The sequence below is a fragment of the Melitaea cinxia genome, chromosome 27, assembly GCF_905220565.1.
Source record: "Melitaea cinxia chromosome 27, ilMelCinx1.1, whole genome shotgun sequence".
In the NCBI taxonomy this organism is placed as follows: Eukaryota; Metazoa; Arthropoda; class Insecta; order Lepidoptera; family Nymphalidae; genus Melitaea; species Melitaea cinxia.
This window is the reverse complement of record NC_059420.1, coordinates 1532843-1558679: the sequence shown is the minus strand read 5'-3', so window position 1 is coordinate 1558679 and position 25837 is coordinate 1532843. Positions and strand designations below refer to the sequence as shown.

Below are 25837 nucleotides of genomic sequence, written 5' to 3'. Positions count from 1 at the left end.
GAGACCCACAAGGACTGCACAAACACCCAGACCACTGCAAACACCTGTATGGCCAATACAAATGTTTGTCATGTGCGGGGATCGAACCCGCAACCGCCAGCGCAACAAGTACAATACATAACTCGATCATTATAAACTTAGTCATATTTTAACTGAGGTGTGGTACAGCAGGATATATCCTGGTCGAAATTTGGAGCAGCCCGCCTGGGGAAGTACTTCGACCTTACAGAGGGGCACAGCTAAATAACACTGCTTTCAAGCAGTGTTGTTCCTTTCCAGAGGTAAGGGATAGAGGATAGGTTTGGCAACGCGCTTGATATGTTTCTATTGCTGTAGGCATCAATAAGCTACGATAATCGCTTACCATCAGGTGGGTCGTACGCTTGTACGTCGATCTAGTTGTATAAAAAAAAATCCTGCGTGGGAGATGTCGTGTTATTTGTATAATACTCGCTAAACCGGTGAATTTCCTAATGTAATATTGTTTTTTATTGAATATATTTTTATAGTGAAAACTTTTTTAGCCGCTTTGGACACACTTTGATAGGGGAAAATCTTATAGATTGTTAGCTGTGCGCGTTAGACGCTTTTTGGGTGGTGACATCTCGTGCGGTCGCGTCACCGACATGCTTATAGATATACAGCTGACATATTGTGCAACATTATACACATAATACAATAGTACTGTGTGGCTACGGTACCAAAGAATATGGCCACCCCCTCTCTTCCCGTGTGTGTCGTAAGAGGCGACTGAGGGATAACACGGTTCCGCTACCACCTTGGAACTTAAAAAGCCGACCGGTGGCGGGATAACCATCCAACTGCTGGCTTTGAAATACACAGGCCGAAGCCAGCCCTGCGGTCACCAACCCGCCTGCCCAGCGTGGTGACTATGGGCAACACACATGAGTTCACGCATTTTTGGCGCGAACTTGTGGAGGCCTATGTCCAGCAGTGGACTGTATAGGCTGTAATGATGATGATGATACACATAATAAATACAAACATTATGAAATTTCAAATTTTAGTACTATAAGTTCTAAGTTTTCACTTCTATCGGCAGTCTCTATAACTGTCAATTTTTTTTTAAATTGTTTTTCATACAAACTTTTTCTGACAAAAACGAACAAAAAAAAACGAAATAAAATAAAAGAAATTATAATATTCGTGATAATTAATTTTGTTTAGCTTTTAAAGTGCTTCCTGACTTTTAAATAAGTTTCCTAAAGTGGACTTTATTTATCAAGTGGTAAACTTTGGTAACCGCTGGAATTTATGTAGTTCTTTGAGAGACGATATGATTGTATAAAATTTTTAAATTTTTTTATTGATTTATTTGTTTTATCAACTTCGATTTAATATGGAATTACAGTGCATATGTTTGCGTGATGGTTTTTATGTAAATACTAATAGCTACTCCGCAAAGGCTGTTTTGTCATATATGTTATTAACCCCCTTAATCCCCCCCCCCCCCCCCGCTTTAAGTTAGGGATATGAAAAATAGATGTTCGTCGGCATCTACCCGATATGCACACAAAATTTCATAAAAATCGGTCCAGCCGTTTCTTAACAGTATTCTAACTAACATTGGGACACGAGAATTTATATATAAGATGAAACTTGTCCAACAATTATTGTAGATTCGAAAGTTAAGATGCTTGTTAGTCTAACGCAAAATCTGTCGGACTTTATTGCGATCAAACTTAGTGTGTAGGGGAGCTGGAGCTATCGGAGTTTACTATTTTCTTTATGAATAAAAATTTATTGCTTTTGTTGCTAAGCTCAAAACTCGGGAACGACTGAAGCAATACTAGCCGATTTTTTTTTTTAAGTTTGAAATCACTTTAGGTTCTCATAGATATCTATTGCAGTGTATATAGGTACACTGTATATATACACTTAAAATAGAATAATAAAATAAATAATTAATAACATAATGATTAATTTATTAATGAATAATAATGAATAAATAAATAAAAAATGTGCAAAACATATCGACATAAAAACCTCGAGGTACCAGGAGAGCAGCGTCGTTTAGGGGGTGGCCGCCCGCCCGCCCCTCGGTTTTAAGTATTCATACCTAAATATAGGTACGAGCTCAACCATTGTACATAATTAACTTTCATATTTATTATATCTTAATATATATAAATCTCGTGTCACAATGTTTGTCCTCAATGGACTCCTAAACCACTTAACCGATTATAATAAAATTCGCACACCATGTGCAGTTCGATCCAACTTAAAAGATAGGCTATATTTTATTTTGATATATTATGTTATTATTATATTTCAGAAAAAAATAAGGTGATACGAAGTTCGCCAGGTCAGCTAGTAAAAACTATATTATTTTGTATACTAGATTATACCCCACATTTCGCTTGTATACAATCTTAATTCAAGTAGGCATCAGTAGCTAAAGCCCCCTCCCCTAAAAAGGTAACCTGTGGCCATTCTCGTAATCTACCATATCCTTATACCAAACTCACTGTCCGTCATACTTTATACAACCTATTTTTTTCTCGAATCTCTTATAATTGAATGTCGTTATATTGATTTCAATTCTTTTTTGTTTTATGTAAACCTTGTCTCAGGACAATAGCGAATATACAAAAAGAGAATTATTCCATTGTAATAGGAGACTTGAACTAGAAACCGTTTCCAAACATCGAAATAAAAAATAACTTCCTTAGAAACTACTTTCTGCTTCAAAACTACCTTCGAATCGTTTAAAAAATTAGAATTTTAAACTACCGCCGATTCCGTATGTAATTAAACTGAGGTAGGGATCAGCAGGAATTATCCTACTTAAAAAAATCTGGAAACGCCCGACTGGGGAAGTACCTCGATCGTGCAGAAGATCACTGCTAAATAATACTGCTTTCCTGCAGTGTTGTGAAGGTATTCTTTTTTTGAGGTGTTATAATTCCTATGGCAGTTGTGGCTTCAACTGTAACCCAGGATGAATAATTTTGTAGAAATATTTTTATTTTTATAGGTATCCCCACCTTGCCTAAGAGAGTATATAAAGTTGTCCATCCTGGATATCATCATTGACACCAATAATGATCATTATATTCGGTAGGACAATATACCTCTAGGGTAGACTGGGTACGGTTGTGCCAGGGTACGGTAGTGACAGTCGTTATAACCGCGAAACTATACGGAATGCGGGGAAGAGTGTAAGAGAAAAAAGAAGCGCGATGCATGTCTATACATGTTGCCTAACTGTAACTAATTAGTAAATTAACAAAATTATTGGCGGTCGAACCTCAATTGTCACAACCGTAGCCAGTCTCCCCTACTCATAGTCCAGCAGCGTGGCAGATTATGCTCCAATTCTTCTCTAACACACAAAATTAGTCTTAAGTCATTGATAATATCAATTCTTGCCGCCTTAAATATGATGTTTTTTTTTCGGTCGTCTGTTCCTAAAGTAAGCAACTTAATGCTTGTGTTATAAGTAACAGCCGACTGGTATAGCTACATTTTTTTTTCGATATACATACATATAAATTCTACATATATAAATAAATATATATTACACCCAGACTCGGGGTGGGAATCGAACCTACAACCACCGGAGCAGAAAGCAGGGTCACTACATTCTGCGCCAATGGGCTAGTCAATGTGATGTGTGTTATTGGGCGGTTTTTTGGCTACATGTCGCGGGTTCAATGCCTGCTATTAAGGTTTTTTAACATAGAATCCTTAATAATCTAGCAGTAGGCTTCAAATTAGATTTTAGATTCGGATGAAGTGAAGAAACTTTATTTTATGACAATTTTTAATATCATATCAAAAATCGACCGTTCCAGCGGGGATCGAACCTGCATCTCCGACTTGCCGTGTCGGTGCTTTAGCCAATTAAGCTATGGATTGATGTAACCAATAGATGGAAATTCGAAAGAATCGATTAAAAATTGTTTAGAATTTCCTCATGTGTGGGTAACACAAAAATAAATCATACGAATCATTTATTTCTATGAGTTACACACACACGCACACACAGTTTCTCGTTTTTTCATAAAACGACGAAAATGAAATAAATTTTTGTTTAAATATGGCCAGTTCCTCTAATAAAACAAATACGATTGTCAATTCCAGATATTAATCATATAAGTAGTACATGTATCCTTATTCTCGATGAAAATTAGGCTATATAACATAAAGCGATAACGCTAATTGAACAATTTGACACTCTACATTCCACTTAATAAGTTGCCTTACCTGATGAAAAAGGTACCATCTCCGTTGTGTACCGAATGCGGGCATCATTGAAGATGCAGTTCACATTATGGTGGAACGTGTCAGAAATGAAGATATTAGAAATGATATGCTGCAAATAACTCAAAATTTTAAAGAGCTCGGAGGTTGTAATTCAATTTTGGCGTATCCTCTCAGAACCGGCAAAACTATTGTACAAGATTGTAAACATTGGTATGCGACGACGACCTCATTAATTTCTTGTATGTAAATGTGTGATGTTCCTATGGAGTGGCGTAGTCCTGAACTAAAACTTCATAAATAAAGAAAAAAAGGACGCCTAATACATATTTAATACATTATCGGGCCTCTTTTTTATATATATAACTAGATCGGGAAACAAGCGTACGGTTCACCTGACGGTAAGCGGTTACCGTAGCTTATAGACGTCTGCAACACCAGAAGCATTCCAAACGTGTTGCCGACCCCATCCCCCAGGAGTTCTAGTCACCATACTCGGCAACAGGAAGACAACACTGCTTGAAAACAGTGTTATTTAGCTGTGATCTTCTGTAAGGTCGAGGTGCTACCCCAGTCGGGCTGCTCCATATTTTGAGCAGGAAATTTCCTGCTGTGCCCTACCTCAGTTACCTCAGTTGCAGTTAAAGTAAAATTCGATGATAACAAGAATAACATATCAAAATTTTTATCTCTTGGATACCGTCATGCGTCAAATAGCGCTACCCACAACCTGTGAGACATGCCCTAATATTCATAATTTGTTAAAGATCGGTCAAATTCGTCATAGTTCGGTTAAACTCGACCTTCATACAACAGTTCTTACAAACTCATTCACGACACGCACCCTTATTTAATAACATTGTCCGTCTCCCTCGCACCCGTTGTAATATCACCACCCATCTCCCTCTGACATGCAAATGAAAAATCAATGGTACACTTGTCTCCGGCGTCGCTTGATTATAATAATAATAATAATTTGTGTTTGTGATTTTATAACGCCTAGGCTTATTTAAGTACGATGCGCTATATAGAACAAAAAAAAAGATGTTAATTCACCCTCAGTTTTGTAAGACATTTGCTACCTTAATTTCGTTATGATTTTATTACAATAGCTATATTCATTAAAATAGAACACCTATATGTTATTCTGGATGTCCAGCTATCTACGTACTAAGTTCTATTTCATTTGGTACAGTTGTTTTAGAGTTAGTGTAATAAATCTCCGTTCATTATAAAAAAAAGGATCAGTAGAAAGTGGGATATGCCTTATATTTGACGAAATCAATTTTACTTCCTTAAAATTATGACTTTTTTGTAACATCTTCAATAGCCTTTATGTATAACCTATTGTATAAATACTGAATAATTATAGCAAGAGAAATCGCGTGTATAAGCTAGTATTATGAGCAAAGCAAGACCAAGGCCAAGACTTGGACAGTTGTGGTCTTGGTCTTACTAGTCTCCGGGGCGAGGTGGCGAATGCTAGCGCGACCCCATCTCGCCCCACCCAGGCGGACGACTGCTCACACGTGGTGGTTTTTTAGTCAGGAGGAGTCTGACATAACCCTCTGGCGCTGGAGGGCATCCATGATGGATTTTCTCCAATAAAAAAAAATTGCCTTACCAGTCTAAGCACAGTATTGCAAGATCAAGACCAATTTTACTCATCACTGTTAGCTAGTCATGTTAATATAAGCAATGTCTCACTGAAAAACAAAAACTTTTCAATTTAATTTTGTAAGGGCCTGTTTTACCGGCTGTGGATAGAGTTTATCCAGCACATAAGTTACGAATAAACTTTAACAGCCGGAGGTATAAGAAGTCATTTTTTATATAACTTAGGTCGGCAAACAAGCGTGGAGGTCACCTGATGGTAAGCGATTACTGTAGCTTATAGACGTCTGCAGAACCAAAAAAATTGCAAGCACTTGCCAACCCTAACCCCGATCGCCTCCCCCCAAGAGTTCTGGTCACCCTACTCACCAACAGGAACACAACACTGCTTGAAAGCAGTATTACTTAGCTGTGTACTTCTGTAAGGTCGAGGTTCTACTCCAGTCGGGCTGCTCCATATTTTAAGCAGGAAATTTCCTGCTGTGCCTCCGCCTAGGACCTGTTTCACCACAATCAACTATAACAGTTAGATTCATAATTGCGAATAGCTATACCTCATGAACATTGTGGTAAGTGGTGGTGGTCGATGAAAAAAAAATATCATATCAAAAACTTTTGTTAGATACCGTTATCCGTTAAATAACTTTTATCCACAATAGGTGAAACAGACCCTAAATAACTATTTTGTATTTGATCATGTCAAGATCTTCAGCAAAGTGTTGTGCATGAGCCCACAAAGGTTCCTGAGTTGGTACGACCAAACAAAGTGTAGCAACGCGCGCAGAGTACAACTAGTAAATAATAATCAAAACCCACAGACCTAAAAAAGCTTATAGGCCATAACATTACACAGCCTTTAAGACCTACATCAATCGTCTGTTACACAAGCATTAAGTTGCCTACCTTAGGAACAGACGACCGTGTCTGTAAAAACTATATTTATTTATTTAAAAGATCGATCTTCTATACTAATTGACCGGGAGCCGGTTTTTTGTTCGGCTATACTGCGAAAACTACTGAACCGATCGGTATAATACTTATAACATACGACGCAGAGTGTTTCGGAGAAGGTTTTAGTATATGATATGTTGGTGATTACTTATCTTGTAAATATATATGGAGGTCGCTAGTAATACAATAATTGTGTTTGCACTTCGCACGCTAGCGAAAATAAAACCGACTTCAACTACATCGAATAACAACGTAGGTAGTGGGCGAGGAAGTAGTTAATTAAATACACATTATTTGAAGTAACTCAAAACTACTTACCAAATCTTGATCAAATTGAAATGAGACCACACGTCAAGTACCAGCTTTCAGCCAGGTTCAGAAATATAACAGATGTTACAACACATAAAAAAAGGTGTTGTGGAATTGAGAACCTCTATTTGTTTGAAGTTGGTTAAAAATAGAAACTGCATCGACCATCATGAAACTCCAGAGCTAAGAATTTAAACTTCAGTCTTCAACTAAGTACGTACGTCTGTTCCCAAGTTGACGACGCGTTAGCGCAGCGGTCACAGCACTGGCTGTTGCGCTAGCGGTCGCGAGCTCGATCCCCGCACACGACAGACATTTGTATTGGCCATATGGATGTTCGTCGTGGTCGTGGTGTGGCGTTTGTGCTTGTGTATTGTGTGTTTCCGGACCCCAGGAGGACCCCGGTTACAGGACAAAATACTTTTGGGGGCCGTTGAGAGTGAAGCGGTTATTTATTTTATTTATAATAATTACATTGCTTGCTTTTTATAGTAAAACTTAAAAAAAAAATACTTTTTAATTTATTTTCTTTGTTCGTAAAATAACAGTCGCGCATTTATTAAAATATTAATGTAGGTAAATAAAATCATCATCATCATCATCATCATCAAATATCGAATTTAGTCAATCATATAAAAAAAGACGCCAACAAAATAAAACTTTATATTTTTTCATTGAAAACAATTTTCCCGCGCTTTTACGTCCGCTAACTTTTTAAACGCTCGTAAAATATAACAAAGGTATTAACGCGTACGTAGGTACAAGTTTTAAGTTTTTGACTAAACATTGAATGTTCTGTAATTTATTTTTTATTAAAAAAAGCAGATAATCGTACGCAAGGTTATTTTTTTAATTTCCAAGTAACTTTGTCGAATTATATTGCCACTTGTTAATTTTATTCATGTTATAATAAATTTCCTGTAATTCCTTTATTTATAAATAAGACATGAAAAAAATTTGTGGTTTTTATAAGTTTCGTACAAAAAGTTTATGTAATATTATCCTTATAAATTATTTCTGTATTTTGTTGTTTTATTTACCAATAAACCTGCCCATTTATATTTCATGTTTCGAATAAAAAAAGTAAGTTTTGATTCGAAATAAACCTGGCCACTAATATTTTCATGTTACGAGAAAGAAAAAAAAGTTTAAATTTTGGAATTCCGTAAGGTCGGGTACATACACGAATAATTGTTTCAATCGCACAGTACTCGTGTAGCGGTGCTTGCGGTTGTGTGTGTTAGATACTGCGACTGGAGTGTCTTGGACTTTTCTAAGAATTATTTTTTTTATTTAAGATAATGAATTTGTTTTGAAATAATGTCGCAACTTTTTTAAGTTTTAGTATATCGATGAATAACAATTTAAATAAAGTCTTATTTAAAAACTTTTTTCGGTTATTTAACCAAAAGATTGTCTAGTTTTAATTTAATTATCTATGATTACTTGTGACATATTTGCCTTTTTTTTGTATCGGTCGTCTCGAGCTTATCATTGTAGGTTTGGTACTGACATTATCGGGTCAAAATATTTTTTTCTTTTTCATATAACTTCTCTTTGGTTTTTTTTTTTTTTTCAATACCAAAAGCAAGTGTGTATATTATATTTATATTATATTATAATATATATATTTATATTATATTTCTCATGATATTATAGTCACGTTTGGTATAGTGACATAATTATGTATTTAGTTTACAGATTGAAGTTTTAATGTTCATACACAATATACGTTAAAAAAATTCTGTAAGACTTTCTACAATGTTATGTGCATACTACGTCCTAAAATATTATTTATGAAATACAGTGGGAATCCTGTAATAGTATTTTTTATTAGGATTAAATACTGTATAATATATATTAACTATCTAACTTCGGTTATAATAATTTACTTATCTATTTAAAGAAAACTGGTAAATTAGTAAGTCTGCTGGCTTAGCACGAATTTTCGACTAATAATGCTTAAAAAAATTTAACCCAAGTATGCTCAGCCTTCTATACCATAAATTGAACCTAACCTCAATATCACACAATTATTGACTGTTATTAGTAAATATATAGGTAGTAGTTATAACAAATTAAAAAAAAAACTCAAAATGTTCTAAATGCATCAATCGCGCTACATCATATCTAGCTTGAACGCACACAGCGAGGGTTTATTGTCTTCACGCACACTAGTCTCGTGTCTGTGTGCGTGAGTTCAACACGCTTGTACAGTAGATACGGAGAAGGTTGTAGCTGAGTTTTATAGATTACATATTATGTGGATTTTTTAAAATCTATTTATTGCCAGTGACTTTGAAATTCGAAATGAATAAATAAGTAAACGAATGAAGTTGTTCTAATTTTGTTTCAAATTTTATAGATTATTTTTTTTTATTATGTCGTCATATAGCAGTAAAAATGTTTGACGCCTTGGAGCATGATTTGTTATATATATAAAACTTCAAGATTTAATCTTAACAAATTATTTTTCAATTATAATTTTTATTAGAATAAATAAAATATTTTTGACATTTGTTGTTTTACCCGACTGCAAAGGAAGGATTATGTCTTTCTGCTAATATTATAAATGCGAAAGTCTATAAAGATGGATGTATGCTTTTTACTCTATCACGTAAAAATTACTGAACTCATTTTCATGAAACTAGGTACGTAAATAGCTGAAGGTCTAAAATAACAAATAAGCTACTTTTTATCGGGATCGGACATAACTGAGTGGAAACCGTGAGTAGCTGTATAAAAAATAACACTAAGAACAGATAATATTTAAACTAATAATTGTGTTTGCTGGCAAATGAAAAAAAAACCGACTTCAATTACATGGAAACGTATTTACAACTTACAACGTAAATAGACTAAAAAATAGTCAAGTTAAATCCGCATTATCAAAGATTACTCTAAAATTTGTAATCAGATCTCGATGAAATTTAATGTAAACACATGATAAACATCGGCTTTCGATTAAATTAAAAATCATCAAAATTGGTACACCCAGTAAAAAGTTATGGGGATTTTCGAGGGTTTTCCTCGATTTCTCTGGGATCCCATCATCAGATCCTGGTTTCCTTATCATGGTACCACTCTTAGTATATTTCTTTTCCAACTAAAACATAATATAGTTTTAAAACATCCATTTCATGGTAATACATTAGCAAAATTTCGTCGAATAAATCAAAGTATCTAATAGATTACTTCTTGCAAAATATATATGAAATTGTTCATTCCAAGAAAAGTGTTTCCTACATGCTTAGTTACTGCTACTAACTACTACAAGTAGCGATTGTAACTTATGTACTTCAATACTTTCTAGATTATTATATTCAGCTAACAAAAATTTCAAAATTTTTGTTTATTAATGGAGATTTTAAATTTAAAAGCACAATCGAATCGTCATAGTATACTAATTAGTCAGGGGTTTTCCATAAAGTAATTCAGGCTAGAAAGGGGAGACATCACGAAATATCACTAAGAGGAATATGGGATTTCTACCCAAAAAAAAAAAACTATCAAAAACATGTTGCAATCTTGATATTTGAAATTTGTATCACGTCGGAAATTTGTATTATGATGCTTAATTTCCCAAAATTTAATTTGACTGATACCTTTATTTAAAGATTATATTTTTAAAAAGTGTGTGGTGTGTGTGTGTGTGTGTGTGTGTGTGTGTGTGTGTGTGTGTGTGTGTGTGTGTGTGTGTGTGTGTGTGTGTGTGTGTGTGTGTGTGTGTGTCTGTGTGTGTGTGTGTGTGTCTGTGTGTCTGTGTGTGTGTGTGTGTGTGTCTGTGTGTGTGTGTGTGTGTGTGTGTGTGTGTGTGTGTGTGTGTGTGTGTGTGTGTACTTATGTACGCACGTAAGAAGTTATACTTCATTTTCTTCTTTTTTCACTAGCTAACTCCAGGGTGTCCGATTTTCTGTGATGTAAAAATGATCGTAATAATTTACTCCCATCATTTTTCCCTAACGCGCCAAAAAAAGTATAACCTTTAAAAGTTCAATACACTTTGTAGGAAAAAAAAAATACACGTAATATTTGGCAATGAGAAAGAGAGTAGTTTAAAACCTAACCATATATCACTGAGGGTGGGTAGGGGGGCTAATAATCTGTTAAAAAAAAAACTTGTTTGGTGGGTGATCTCTTATTTGCTTTAATACTTTCTTTAATATTATATTCACTAATACTTATATCAAAATTTTACTCCATTGATATAGCTTTAAGAAACACATTTATTGCTATTGAATACTAATCAATTATAGTTACAATGAAAACACCACCGATTCGGAATGTAGATTCTGGTGAGATGAATCTTTCTATTTTTCTTTTTGTACAACTAGGTCACCAAACAAGTGTACAGTCCACCTATTTTAAGCGATTATCGTACTTTATAGACGCCTGCGACACCAGAAGCATCGCAAGCGCGTTGCCACCACGACCTCCGACCCTCTCCAGGAGCTCTGGTCACCTTATTTACCACAGAACATAGCACTGCTTGAAAGCATTATTATTTTAATAGGCGATAAACTTCGCGGTTACCTTTTTAAAAAATAAACTTGTCCTAGTCCTTGTTGTAATAAACGATGTCTTACATGAAATACATAGTCGTTATTTAGTAAAAGCAATTACAATATCATTTTTATTAATGATATGGTAACATCTCACTTCTGGGCAAAGGCTTCTCTCCATGTAGGAAAAGGATTAATTAATAGTAAATACAAAACTCGTGAGTCACTCTTGTTGATTCTTAATATGACCCGTGTCGTAATATAGCCTATGTGTATATAATACAGCATAATCTTAATAAACCTGTAAAATTATTTAGTTTTGTGTGATTTAGGCTTCTTAAATCTACCTATAATTATCTTATTTATTACCATTTCTAATTTAATGTTTATTAAACATTAACACTTTATTACACATGTGAAATTACATAAGGAAATACAATATTTTATGTTAATTTATGTATTGAGGTGTTAAATTACTTTCTCTATTTATTAAAAAAAAATATGCTAATAATCCTTAAAATAATTAATAGCTGTAAAATACTATTATATATTTTTGTACAAAAACACGGACTTTATTTCATGTTTGGCAGAATTAACTTACATTTAAAAACTATTTTAAAGAGATAGTACTTAAGGATGTTTGTCATTCAATCATAACAGAAAGTCTGAACGGATTATATTGAAATTTAGAGCTGAATTAGTTTCCAGTCTGTAGTAGCACACAATGATTTAAACAGCTAGTAAAGCTCCTGCTTCGCAGGTTCTGATAAATCTATCTAACTGAAAGCGTGTGACACATATTTCTTTTTCACTATTAATTTTCATTTTATCTGTCGATTATTCAGTAGTACGTTAAGCTGTCGGTCCCGGTTATTATCATAAATACCTGATAGCGATCGTTACTCATAGTATCGTAAATATCCTTCGCGGATCTCTCGCTGTAAAGCAGCGTAGTGGATTAAGCTCCGGCCCTTTTCCCAGCTGTGTGATGTTGCAGGCTGAATCAATCAAAATAGATAACGTTTAAATACTTATTAATCATTTCTGTTCTTCTCATATTCTGGTGTTTAATTATTTCATGATATAGATATTTCATTTCAATTAATAAGCACTAAATATTTTAACGTTTTTTTTATTTGTTTTTTCGTGTTTCTGTAACGAACAAAATTATTTTTTTATACGACTGCAAGATGCGCAAAGTGACCGGCTCTCCGAGCCGAGTGTTCGACATTCGTGCAAGCAAGCGAGTCCAAATTTTTTTTTAAGTAACGGGAGTTTCTTACCTATTCTTCTCAGCGGAATCTGTATTCGAAATCGACGGTAGCTTCATTTTTAACCATAGTTAGTTTATTAAAATTAATATAGTTTAATTTGGAAAATTACGATTCAAGTGTGCTTTTGAAGCCTAGGTACTTGATCAATGTCATTACTGGACACATGATTCTACGGTACTTTGCGATTGTTAATTTAAAACTTCCGAAAAAAAATGTCTAATAAATAAATTGTGTGACCGTGAGAGTATGAGTAATATCAGTAATTTTTAAGTTTGAAAAACTATAATTAAATATTATTATTTTAGAATTCTAAGTAAAATTTCTACTTGTCGCCATATTAGTGTGTCTCGTCCATGTAATAATAAGTTGTGTCTGTGCGCGTGAGACGAAATACGCGCGTGTGCGTGTGAAATGCCGCGCTTATCATCGTCAGGCTGCTTGAATGGTAACTCGCTTGGGTTTTTTTTTCTTACTAAAACTGTTGACAATACTATTCAGCTTGTAACATCACACAGCTAAGCCATATAATATAGCATACATACTTACCCCATGTAGATGAAGAATCCGATCTTAATCCACCTCTCTGTTCAACTTCGGGTTGGCGGACCATACATGTCATTAATTTTTAATTTAATTATTTTTATCAAAACCTATTTATTTGTTACGAAACACGTACTAAGTTAATTTTTAAAGTTGTTATTCAAAGTTTGATGGAAAAAAAATGCTTTATGTGATAACGCCGCCTCAGTTTTGACAGTAAATTTAAAATTTCATCTTGTTTATGATTTAACATAATATACAAAATAACAAAATAAAATTGAAGCATTATATGGTATATAAAATAAGTAAAATTATGGATTATACACATTTTTTTCGTCCAGCTTTTCACATCTACCTGAAACATTGCAATAGCCTTTTGCAAGCTGAATCGATCGATCGATAATACCGTATATGAGAGACTAATACTTTAAGATATTATGTATGTTCACTAACATGAATAGTAACTTTACAAAAAAAAAAAAAACTTGAATAAGTGTTAGCACACACACAAACATACATCTATGCAATTTTATAGCCAAATGCAATTGTTTAACAAATTAAAACGTTTATCAAAAATGGAGAATATAAATATTCTTCATTTTTGATTAGCTTGGATTATTATTAATATATATTTTTTTTTTGTAAAATTAGGTTTGGAACAGCTTTAGTTCAATTCTTATATTTATATGTCTTTTAGTTCTGAGCTTTTAACTGTTAATTTGTAAAGGTGATATTTATTTATCTAAGAAATTGTAGTTTTGAATCTTACTAATCATATAAAGACAAGGTCTATATAGAATAAAATTAAAAAAAAAATCGATGTATAAATATATATAGCTATATAACAATATCGCACAGAAGAAGCCATATAATACGAGCAAGTACTCGACCGAAAGTAAATGCGCATGAAACTGCTGATAGCCCCTTATCTCATCTACTACTACGTCAACAGACTGCGCCCGTCTTACTCTCACACGCTAACACTTGTATATCGCTGTCTCGCTCGAACGCCGGTCGTGCCATCTCTTTCCCGCTAATGAATTAAATCAACAACCTCTCGCTCGCTCCCTCTCGATAAAGAGATGATCAGCGTTCCCTATTTGAATTTATTTCGAATTTGGAATTCGATTTTTTTATACTAGGGATGTGTTATTATGTAATCTTTGTGACAAATTATAGACTCGTTTTCAATTATTATTTTGTAACTTTTTTCTATCGATTTTTAAATGTGCTTGTTTTAATGTTTTTTTGTTATTCTCGGAAAACCTACTGAACCGATTGTAATAATACTTCTTGTAGATAACTAGAGATGCAGTTGTCTCATAGGGCTGCGTTCTAGCCCGACTTTTTAAGAAAGACAATTCATGCGAGTAAAACTACATGACGAGGTTAGTTTCGATGTAAAATTATTGACAGAACCAAAACATAACGTAAATTTTAATAAAACTTTTGTTTTTATCCTTTACGTAATTATAAGAATTTCGTTTAGTACATTTTATTAAAATTGAAATACAGTACATACTTAAACGTACAATCATTTACTTATTTTTAAAATTACCAACAAATATACAAAATTTAAATTATAATCTAAGAATTATTTCGAACTATTTTTAATAAATACTTTTCCAAACTTCCATTCCCATAAAATATCAAATATAACAAAAACTGCACTTAAATCAAACTTTCTATATAATCTCATTATTCTCTTACAGGAAATGTTAATTTTTATTATTTTTTCATTTTCAAATACATTTAGTACATAAGTTTCATACGCTCGACGTCCAGACAACGAACGCTTTCACTAACTTTCTAAAACGGCGGACTTTTTATTTTTAAACGTTACAAAATATAGATGTCTGTTTGTTACGTGTTATCATCAAAACAGACTCCTAGATTTGTAAAGAAAGATATTTGTATATGAAACAGACGAGTGTAGTTTTGTATTGTTTAGTTAGTCTTGAGATATGAATTTCGCTTATGTGGTTTTGATACTTTGATAAAAAAAATTGGATAATATTTTATTTATAAAATAAATAAATAAATAAATAAACTAAGCTTTTAAAAGAATGCTGGGCGCATTGAAATGCAAAGGTCTTTTATCAGTACACGAAACTGAAGTTTACAGCAACGCGAAGATCTTCTTGGTATCCATATAGAAAAATAGCTATTGCTTCATTCACCACCCGGCTTCACAACAGGTTGATGGGTAATGACCCCAAAAAGAGTTACGATCGCTTTCAGTTGTTTATGATAATAACAGAGTTTGACGGATTTACGGATACTTAGGAAACAGATATTTATATAACTAGTTCCGAACGAGGGTCAAATCTGATACCATCGGTATCAATGGCGTTTTTCTTATCACTACAGCGGTTCTTCTCAAATGTTATATACATTAAGATTCATGCCTAGGTATAATCCCACTGTTGGACATAGGTCTCTTTCTCCTTGTCGGACAAGGATTGGAGCTAATTCCATCACGCTGCTGCACTGTGAGTTGGCGGATATGTTCCCTACTATGAGTAACGATCGCTATCTGGTATTTATGATAACAATCGGGACCGACGGCTGAACGTGCTCTCCGCACAGTGGACAGACCCAAAATGACAGACATCCAAACCAGAAGCAAGGGTATGTATATATATAAGGGTATGCAAGGGTAGGTATTTGTACAAATACAAATATCCATTATTTATATTAAACAGATTGGCGGAAATTAAAATAGCAAACCGCCGGTGTTTTAGGCGACTACACGCGCCATTACACCAGATCGGTTTTTCACATAACTATATCAATGTATACATAACTGTTATTCTTCTGTATTACATTCTTGTCCCTGGCTTTTATTTCCAGGGTCTGTCTTCCTACTAATGCCCCTCCACTTTTCGCGATGTTCTGTATCAGTCTGGGTTAGACCATGTTTAATTTTTGAAATAAATTCCGCACAAAATGGATCCCAGTAGGATTCACTCCTGGTCTGATACATACGCAATATATAAGACTACTATTAAACGTCTAAATGGGCTATACAGATATTTACAAAGAACGGGATCGAACCCGCGACCGCCAGCGCTGTGTAACGCGTAGTTACCATATCGTAGATTAGTGTTTCTTAATGAGTGATAAAGAATGAGTTTTCGCACAAGTCGTCACCTGTCCGAACAGGTTTTCTGTGATAAGTTGCGAGTCGAGTGCGAGTGACCGCGGGCCGGTTTCAGATATTAATCAATGTGACATAATCTAATCGCGTTGAAGCCGCGGAGATGGGCGAGCGGAGCCGAGCGGGGGGGGGGGGGGGTTTAGGATCGCGACGCACTTGGCGGTTTTTGTTATTTTTTTATTCAAGTTTACTCCTTAACAAACTGTACGAGAGCCGTGATATTAAGGATATATGGGGAGTTGAATCGTGTAGTAATGCTGAGCTGTAACGCTGAGAGTCGTGTTTTGTGTTTTTCAGTGTTTAAAGGGAACTCCAGTCGCGTATCGTATCATTTTTCATTATCACTTTTATGTCAATAACACTTTAAATATTAATGCAGTAATAAGATTAATTATTATATGCAGACATCATTGGTTCTCTTTTCATTTCTTACAAACAAGCAAATTAAGAATTAACTAACCCGACAAACGTGCTTTCTTGCAATCTGTCAAATACGTCGTTTTTATGAAAGTGTACTTTTTCTGTTAATTCTTTTTTAGGTTTTTGTTTGTAAAATTTACATAATGTTATTTTAATATTAAAATTATAATATACTAGTAACCCGACCCAGCTTCGCACGGGGAGCAAATAATGGACTAGCTATGCGTGGACGTGCGTTCCCGAAACACCACCAAAGTTCCATCATAATCTGATCAATGGTTTCTCGCATAGAGGACAAACATACAAACATCGATTATTTATGTAGATACTAACTATACCCCGCTGTTTCACCTGCGTTAATGGGATTGGAGAAAAAATATATTAAAATATTATACAGTCTTCCTCGGTAAATGGAAACACTAGAAGATTATTTCAACTCGAACCAGTAGTTTCTGAGATTAGCGCGTTAAAACAAACTTTTCAACTTTGTCATATTATTTAAACATAGCTGAAAATCTTTTGTTATTTCCTAGAAGAATCAGTCGTTTTAAAATATAACTACAGACCGTTCAGTCTTCAAGAAAGAAATGTTAGAAATACTTTCTTTTATGTTCATTATAACGGAAAACGCTGAACGGTAAACCGTCATTGCTACTTTAAATCTAACCTATTATGCAGATTTTAAGTTGCAAATACAGTTTTATAAGAAAAACTTCGAAAGTTTGTTAACTTGAAATGTTGTGTCATGTAATGGTGGGTTCTGTATGTGGTTATTATCTCCAAGACAGTCGTTGTCCTGTCTTGCGAGCTGTCAAACGTAAGAAGTTTAAATAATAGTTCTATTCAGTTCTGCTGGGCATAGGCCGCTTTCTCCATGTAGGAGAAGGATCAAAAATCCACCTCGCTGCTCTAATGCGGGTTGGCCGATATATTCTCTGAGAAGAATAGACTATGAGTGACGATCGCTATCAGGTGTACGTGATAACAACCGTGTCCGCTTGAACGTGCTCTCCGAGGCACGGTGGGGAGACCCACAAGGACTTCACAAACACCCAGACCACGGCAAACATCTGTATGATCTATACAAATGTTTATCACGTGCGGGGATCGAACCCGCAACCGCCAGCGCAACAGCTACAAACCAGTGCTGTGACCGTTGCGCATACGTATACGCGGTATAAGGAGTACATTTTCTGAAATTTAGTACTTTCTAAGCAATTTTCTTGTCTTTTCGTTCCTTAAGTACCTATTACAAAGTGTTATGATAACTTTAAACAAAATTAGCCCGACTTCGAATTTAGCGCTTAGCAACACATTAAGGGATTCATTTTTATTTATAAAGATTGCTAGATAATTATTACGATGCGCGCGTGTCATTTCAAAACAGTAAAATGTGAGATGGTTATTAGTCTATATTTTCATTTCATGTACAAATGGTTTTGTTTAAATACTAGTAATATATAGTAAGTATTTGGGTCATCCGTTATTCATTTTAACTTTTCAAATTGGCTTATATTATTCATTCAAAGGTTAAGACGAGATCTTATACCGTATCGATCTATTTGTTTCTAATGACGGAATGTCGGTCACGCACCCACCGAGTGTGACGCGGGACTAACCCGAGCGCGGCCGAAGTCTCCCGAACATTTGACAGTTCGTCACTCGTCACAGCGCGGCACACTTCTATGTACTCGATTACATAGCTGCAGTGTACGTGGCCAGCGCTCCGCACACAAATTTCGGAATCGATAATTTATTAACAGTTAGTCGCGATGCAACTTTTACGATAAATCGATTCCTAGTTACGTTTTTCTACGCATTCGTTGCACTGTTGTCGCGGCCGCGTCGCGCTGCGGACGCGAACGATCTCAAAGCGCGCACTTAAGATTTACTGCAGTTCGTACCCGTTAAGCATAGTTTCAGGTCGCTTTCCGAGTTTTCCCGCACGTGTGCTTCGCTGTTTACGTGTGCTAGAGTCATTGACACCCGGCATGACATACATTTGGAGAGTGACGGCACGTCAGCACGCTCGTTTTTTCGCGATTGCCGCGTCTAACACGTTTCTCGACCTTATCACAAGTATTTTTTCGTTTGTGCCATTGTTTATTATCGGTATCTGCGCGATAAGCTAGTTCCCCGCGGATGTCGCGCCATTAATGGTTTCCGCTTGACGTTAATTAGAGTATTGCAACTTTTTTTGCGACGTGTTAGATTGTGTTGTGACAGTTTATTTTATGTAGTTGTCAGTTTATACTCACGGTGTTTCTGATGAAGGTAGCATAAAAAAAGTTTGCGATTTTTGCATTAGTGATCGGTGATATTGCATAGATGACTTGTTTTTTTTTAATGTTTATAGTTTTTATATTATTGTCAAGATGTGGTTTTTTAGAATAATTGTAGGTTGAAATTTTTCCCGCCCTTCAAAATATCTATTATCGCGATTTAGTGACGACGGTACAGCTTATCGATTTATTTTTTGCGTGTCACGGACGTCACTAATGACGTTAGTCGTAACAAAATTATCTACCCCCCTTTCACTCGTTGCAAGATGTTCGAAAGACTGTCAATCTCGCCATTCCAAAGTTTCAAACATTCTAAACGTACCGTTCAATTGTACCAGGAGGTCATGAGTTTGTCGAAGTTCTGTGGACTTCCGCATCGCGACCGGTGTCTCGTGAACGTTGCGTCCTAAAAAGTATTTGGCAATAAAACCATCCAAACCTGGACGTAATGACGCGTAAACTTTTCACGGACATCTGCCCGTTTATTTATAGACGTAGTGTTTGATTTGTGTACCGCTCCGTAGCTCACCTACATACCTACGGCGTCGTAGCTCGGAATGTACATAATGTACATCTTGCACTATGTCGGCCTGTACGTTGATATAACAATATCGGTGTCGATGTGTGCGTGTCGTAATGAGCGCTCTATGTGAAACAGTAAAAAGTATGGCGCGAGCGCACGGAGCGGCAACGTCGCGCGCTCGAGGCCGCAGCGGTGAAAACAATGCCTTTTATTGCTATATAGTATTTGAATAATAAATCTCTGTGAATATTTTTTTCATTCATAATTTGTTAAATAAGTATTCATCGTATCACACAGCTTTACGGAAGGAAGCGATTTAAATCCATATTTTTACAATCATAAACGACAATATTTTTCGCTGAGAATTTCGAATTTCGAAATACAAATCACTATGTATGTAAATAAGGCGAGTTAGAGCAATGTGGATTATATTAATTGAATTTGAAATAAAAACAAACAAGATAAAACGAAAATAGCCGGTGTAATAAAAAAAATAGTAACCGATGTTGACCTTTCTGAACGCAGCTTACTAGCGCGGCCAGCTGACGCGACGTTGCCGCTCCACGAGTCTATGCGAGTGTCATTTTCTCTTATCGCCTTTAACACAAAGAATTAGAGTTGAGATTCCCATAGCAACTCTAAGTATATAAAGGATATAGGACGTTTCACAGCCCTAGATGACACTTCCCGCGCGAAAAATTCGAAATTCTTTTTATCAGTCGTCCTCGGTTTGTTAGTACGGTCGGGTCGCGTGATTCATCGACTAGCTATTTGTTTCTTTACGTTTCTGATAAGGATTTACGTGAAAAAATAATGTAAAATATGTGCTCACAGCGTGTGTAAAGCGATGCGTTCGAGTTAACAACAGTGCAATACATGTGATACCAAAGTGTCCAAACTCCCAAAGTTATAAATAAAAAAAGTATTTATTTATTTTTAATTAACGAAAAAGTTATAATTAAGAGTTCGTATACGTTTAAAATTATTAATTGAAGTTAAAAAAAGGTTTTGTGTGTAAAATAACAATATAAATCAAGAAAAGAATACGAATACATAAAAAAAATATTTAAAAAAGTACCCGTTTGATAAAAGATCCGCGGAGGTTAATTTAGTTCGCGAAGGTGTCCATTATTGATTGAATAGAAGAAAAAATAGTGTCGAAAAGTACCAGGATAACATAAGATTCGCGGAGGTTAGTGTCTCGGCTAGATGGCGCGGTGACAAGGTGGCCTACATGCCGGTGGCGCTGGGCTCGCTCGGCGAGGGCGAGTACCGCGAGTACCACCACCTCTCGCCTCACCACCACAACCACCACCAGCTCCAGTATGAGTACGCGCCGCCGCCGCTCTACCACCCTATACCGGACCCATATTATAGGTAACGAGTATACTACGACTCAAAACAACAATGTCACTTGTTTTTGTTACCAACATATAATTAATTTTCAAACACATAACCGTATCGTTTTCAAAAGATTAAGGGCCTTTTTTACCAGTTGTGAAAAATGCCATTTGACGGATGACGATAATGAACAGATATAAGTTTTTGATGTATTATTCTTTTTTACGATTGAATTCCGCTGCGTTTAGGCCACTCATTAATTACGTAAGGATGATAATAGTATAATTATGTATATTTGACGGCTAGCTAAACGTTATATCTGTACTACTACCGAGTTATTCAAAAGTTTTGATTTTTAAATATGTAAGTTTGTTTCTTTCGAATTTTTTAATATTATTTTAAACTAGCTTCTGCCCACGACTTCGTCCGCGTGTAACAGTTTCTTTGGGCTAACTGGGGAAGAACTCAAAAGGAAACAAAAAAAAACGATTTTTGAACATTCTTCTTTTGCGCTCCTATTGGTGTTAGCGTGATGATATATAGCCTATAGCCTTCCTCGATAAATGGGCTATCTAGCACTGAAATAATTTTCCAAATCGAACCAGTAGTTCCTGAGATTAGCACGTTAAAACAAACAAACAATATTAGTATAGATAAATGATATTAATGTTACGTATAATTTCATAATATATCTATCTATAGTAAAAAAAAATTGAATAATATATGGTGGCAAGCGTTAAGGCCGCCGGATTAAACTCTGATCCTTCTCCTACATGGGTAAAGAGCCCAGCAGTGGGATATTACATATTTAGCTAACCGTAAGGTCCATCAATCGATCCATCTATCTAATCCAAAGATGGCCATATATAAAAAGAATGCTTAATGTGCGTCAATTAGAATAAATAATAAAATATTTAATTTTTAAATTATATCTTATACAAACGTCATGTAAAAGTGCTTATGGTGGAATTTGAGCAGAGAAAAGAATTAACAAATTATGTGGTGTCATGGGACACCGGGTAGGAACGAAGTTTCTTCGGATAGTATAGAAGCAACACAATTTGAAAAAAAAAAATGTTGAATTTTATATATATTTTCTAGTTCTAGGTTTTTTTTTTTAATTTTGTTGATTGGTTTTTAATTAAGTACATAAAAGTATTTAGGAAACTTAGTATTTTAGAAAATAACAAATACCGTAAAATAAAATAAATCAAACAAAATAATAATTCAAATTATTAAGTGAAATAAAAAACATGTCTTTATTTATTTTTGTCGACAGTATAAAATTACATAAATAATTTTAAAAAAAGTTTACTAGTAATATTTTAGTTTTACAAACGTCATATTATACAGTCGTGTGACTGATATAACGTCACTTCCGTTATATATTTTTCTTACGGTTTTAGTATCACATTTTTTTCAGTTCGGTCGCCCATCAAATGTCAAGCCTGCCGTAAGGAACTTCGTTCCAATACTGCAGGCTTGACAGACACTTATAGGAATTTACCACTAGTAGAAATCCTTGAAAATACGCATAACTTTTTACTGGGTGTACCGATTTTGATGATTTTTAGTTTAATCTAAAGCCGGTGTTTTATCGTGTGGTCACATTTAAATTTCATCGAGATCTGATTACAACTTTTGGAGTAATCTTTGATAATGCGTAGTTACTTGACTATTTTTTCGTCTACCTACGTTGTATTACTTGTTGATGTAATTGGAGTCGGTTTTTTTTTCGTTTGCGAGCAAACACAATTATTCTTCTACCTACGTTGTATTACTTGTCGTTGTAATTGAAGTCGGTTTTTTTTTCGTTTGCAAACAAACACAATTATATTATTTTTTATACAACTAGGTCGGCACACAAGCGCACGGCTCAACTGATGGTAAGCGATTACCGTAGCTTATAGACGCCTGCAACACCAGAAGCATCGAAAGTGCGTTGCCAACGCTACCCCCAGGAGCTCTGGTCACCTATCTCACACAGGAATATAACACTAGTTGAACACAGCAGTATTAAGCTGTGACCTTCTGTAAGATATTTCATGCTGTGCCTTCAATAACAGAACTCATATATACCTATATATATTATATAATGGTTATTTTTTAATTTTTTCAGAAGGCACGCTCCATATTTCGGGCAACCCGACTACAGGGTCTACGAACTCAATAAACGATTACAACAAAGAACCGAGGTAAGAATTAACTTATATATACACATACATACATATCTTTTAATATCTTACAACATGCACACACGATCGTCTGTTCCTAAGGTAGGTAAGCAACTTAATTCTTGTGTTATAAGTAACAGCCGGCCGATACAGAAACATAATAATACATATATAAATAAATATATACCCAGATTCAAGGAATAGAACCCACTGCCTGTGGATCAAACAGCAGGGTCACTACAAACTACACCAAAAGGCTAGTCATAAGTACATCCAATGAGCACGTAAGCACGGCTACAATCACTGCATAGTATAAAACAAAGTCGCTTCCCGCTGTCTGTATGCTTAGATCTTTAAAACTATGCAACGGATTTTGATGCGGGTTTTCTGAGTAAATAGAGTGATTCCGGAGAAAGGTTTATATGTATAATAATATAGTAGATGCATAATGTAGTAGAGAAACACTGATAGTTTTTGCACACGTGCGAAGCCGGGGCGGGTCGTTAGTTAATTATGAAAGGACTGCTTATTTTAAACTACCCCGCCAGTAGCTCTTATATGATGAAGATAAAATTTAAAAATGGCTAGGATATGTTTTTCACGTGGAACGTGACCTATAACGCCCACAGAATATACATAGCTCACCGAAATATTAAATTATCATAATACTAGCTGCTGCCCGCGACGTCGTCTGCGTGAACGCTAAACAGCACCAAAAATACCTACGATTATACCTTTTAAAATACCATTCATTTACCCGTTTCTTCTTTACATTTCATATCTACAGAAAAATCTCATAGATGGCGCTGCTTTAAAATTATCTTGTCTACTTATATTTATTTAATTATGTTTATCTTAGTTACTTATATTGCGTGATTTTTACAGTGTGAAGCTAGCTTATAGCATGGTTATTAACATAATAACAACAACATTCAAATATGCGTCGTTAGATTACACGTTGTTACAGAATGCGTTGAGGAAATAAAGGTTCACTGCTCGTTCCCCGTAGGTGATAGCGTGATAATATGTAGCCTATATGTTGACCCGACTTCTTAATAATATTCGTGCCAAATTTGAAGTAAATCCATGCAGTACTTTTTGAGTTTATCCCGGACATAATACATACAGACAAAAAGACAAACAGACAAAAATTCTAAAAACCATATTTTTGGCTTCGGTATCGATTGTAGATCACACCCCAAGTATTATTTTAAAAAAAATATTCAATGTACAGTTTTGACTTTCCTACCACTTTATTATATGTAATAAGATAGATATATATTAATATGCTAAGGATAAGATGTTTGCCTCCCTTTTTAGAAAAAAAAAAACCACACAATTACTCCACATAAATTATATATCATTTTATAGATAAATTGCTTGCTCTACCGACATCAACAACTAAAGAAATTATTACTGCTTTTCTTTTTGTATATTAATTAATTATTAAACTTATATACATGACGGCTTTAATTTTGAAACAACGTCAACATGATTGAGGGTCAATAATATTTTTACTTATTTAGTGCGAATTATTCGGACGGATATTGTTAGTAAAAATATACAGCTAAGAAATTGCTTCACTGAAATTTAATAGAATTTTGCAACAAGGGGAAATAGCTCTTGAGTTGACGAGTACGTTATCGATGTTCTCGCTTTGACGTCAGAACAGCGATGACGTCACGAAGCATTAGCAATAATTACAGTTATAAATAATTAGATATCGTTTTAACCTACTTAAAAAAAGGAGTAGGTTATCAATTCAACTGTATATTTTTTACAACTAGGTCGGCAAACAAGCGTACGGCTCACCTGATGGTAAGCGATTACCGTAGCCGTAGACGTCTGCAACACCAGAAGCATCGCAAGCGCGTTGCCGTCCCTATCCCCAATTCCCCCCAGAAGCTCTGGTCGCCTTACTCATTATCAGGAACCCAACATTGCTTGAAAACAGTATTATTTAGCTTTCATTTGGTCACTTGGTCGAGGTATTACACCAGTCGCCTGACTGGTGTCATCCTCCTGGCTGGTGGTATCTATGCTACCCTACTTCAGTTTTTGTATGTATGGTTTCTCAGAACTTTGTTTTGGGTAGACCAATTTTAGATGATTCTTTTTTAATTGAAAGGTGGTGCTTATCACATAGGCCCATTTAAATTTTAACGAGATATGACAAATACTTTTGAAGTAAAACTTCTTTACGTAAGCTTGACTTGGGGAGTAAGCTGGTGACTGCGTGGTGAGAGCGTTACGAAAAGTGTGATCATGTGTGATTGAGCGAGGCGAATGCAGTAAGAGAGATAGGCGCGAGCACACATTTTCTTTCCCTCTTTCCCTCATAGTTATGTTTCGTATATTAATAACTCAAAAAGTACTCGTAGAGCTCGATCAAATTTACATAGGACCACATGATAAGCACTAGCTTTTAATTAAAAAAAAAGAATTACCGAAATCGTTTCACCGAGTAAAAACGGTCTGACATCATCATCATCATCATCAAGTCCTGTGTCCCCTGAATGG

General features: G+C 35.1%; 1 protein-coding gene and 1 long non-coding RNA gene across 3 annotated transcripts in view; both read left to right on the top strand.

Moving 5' to 3' along the window:
- The window catches only part of LOC123667213 (LIM domain-binding protein 2), a 50316-nt gene that overhangs the window by 13047 nt on the left and 11432 nt on the right, over positions 1 to 25837 (top strand). Inside the window, exons 1-2 of one of the 2 annotated variants that reach the window (XM_045601170.1) lie at positions 21022 to 21179; positions 23263 to 23338. In XM_045601170.1, the coding sequence (XP_045457126.1) occupies positions 21037 to 21179; positions 23263 to 23338 (219 nt within the window). In that variant the 5' untranslated portion in view covers positions 21022 to 21036. Of the gene's footprint in view, positions 1 to 21021; positions 21180 to 23262; positions 23339 to 25837 lie in introns of those variants that run through there. The other variant, XM_045601169.1, reaches the window with a different exon arrangement.
- On the top strand, positions 18766 to 20716 carry LOC123667214. The gene is made up of 2 exons (XR_006745415.1): positions 18766 to 18920; positions 20540 to 20716. It is a non-coding gene; the product is annotated as an uncharacterized LOC123667214 (long non-coding RNA).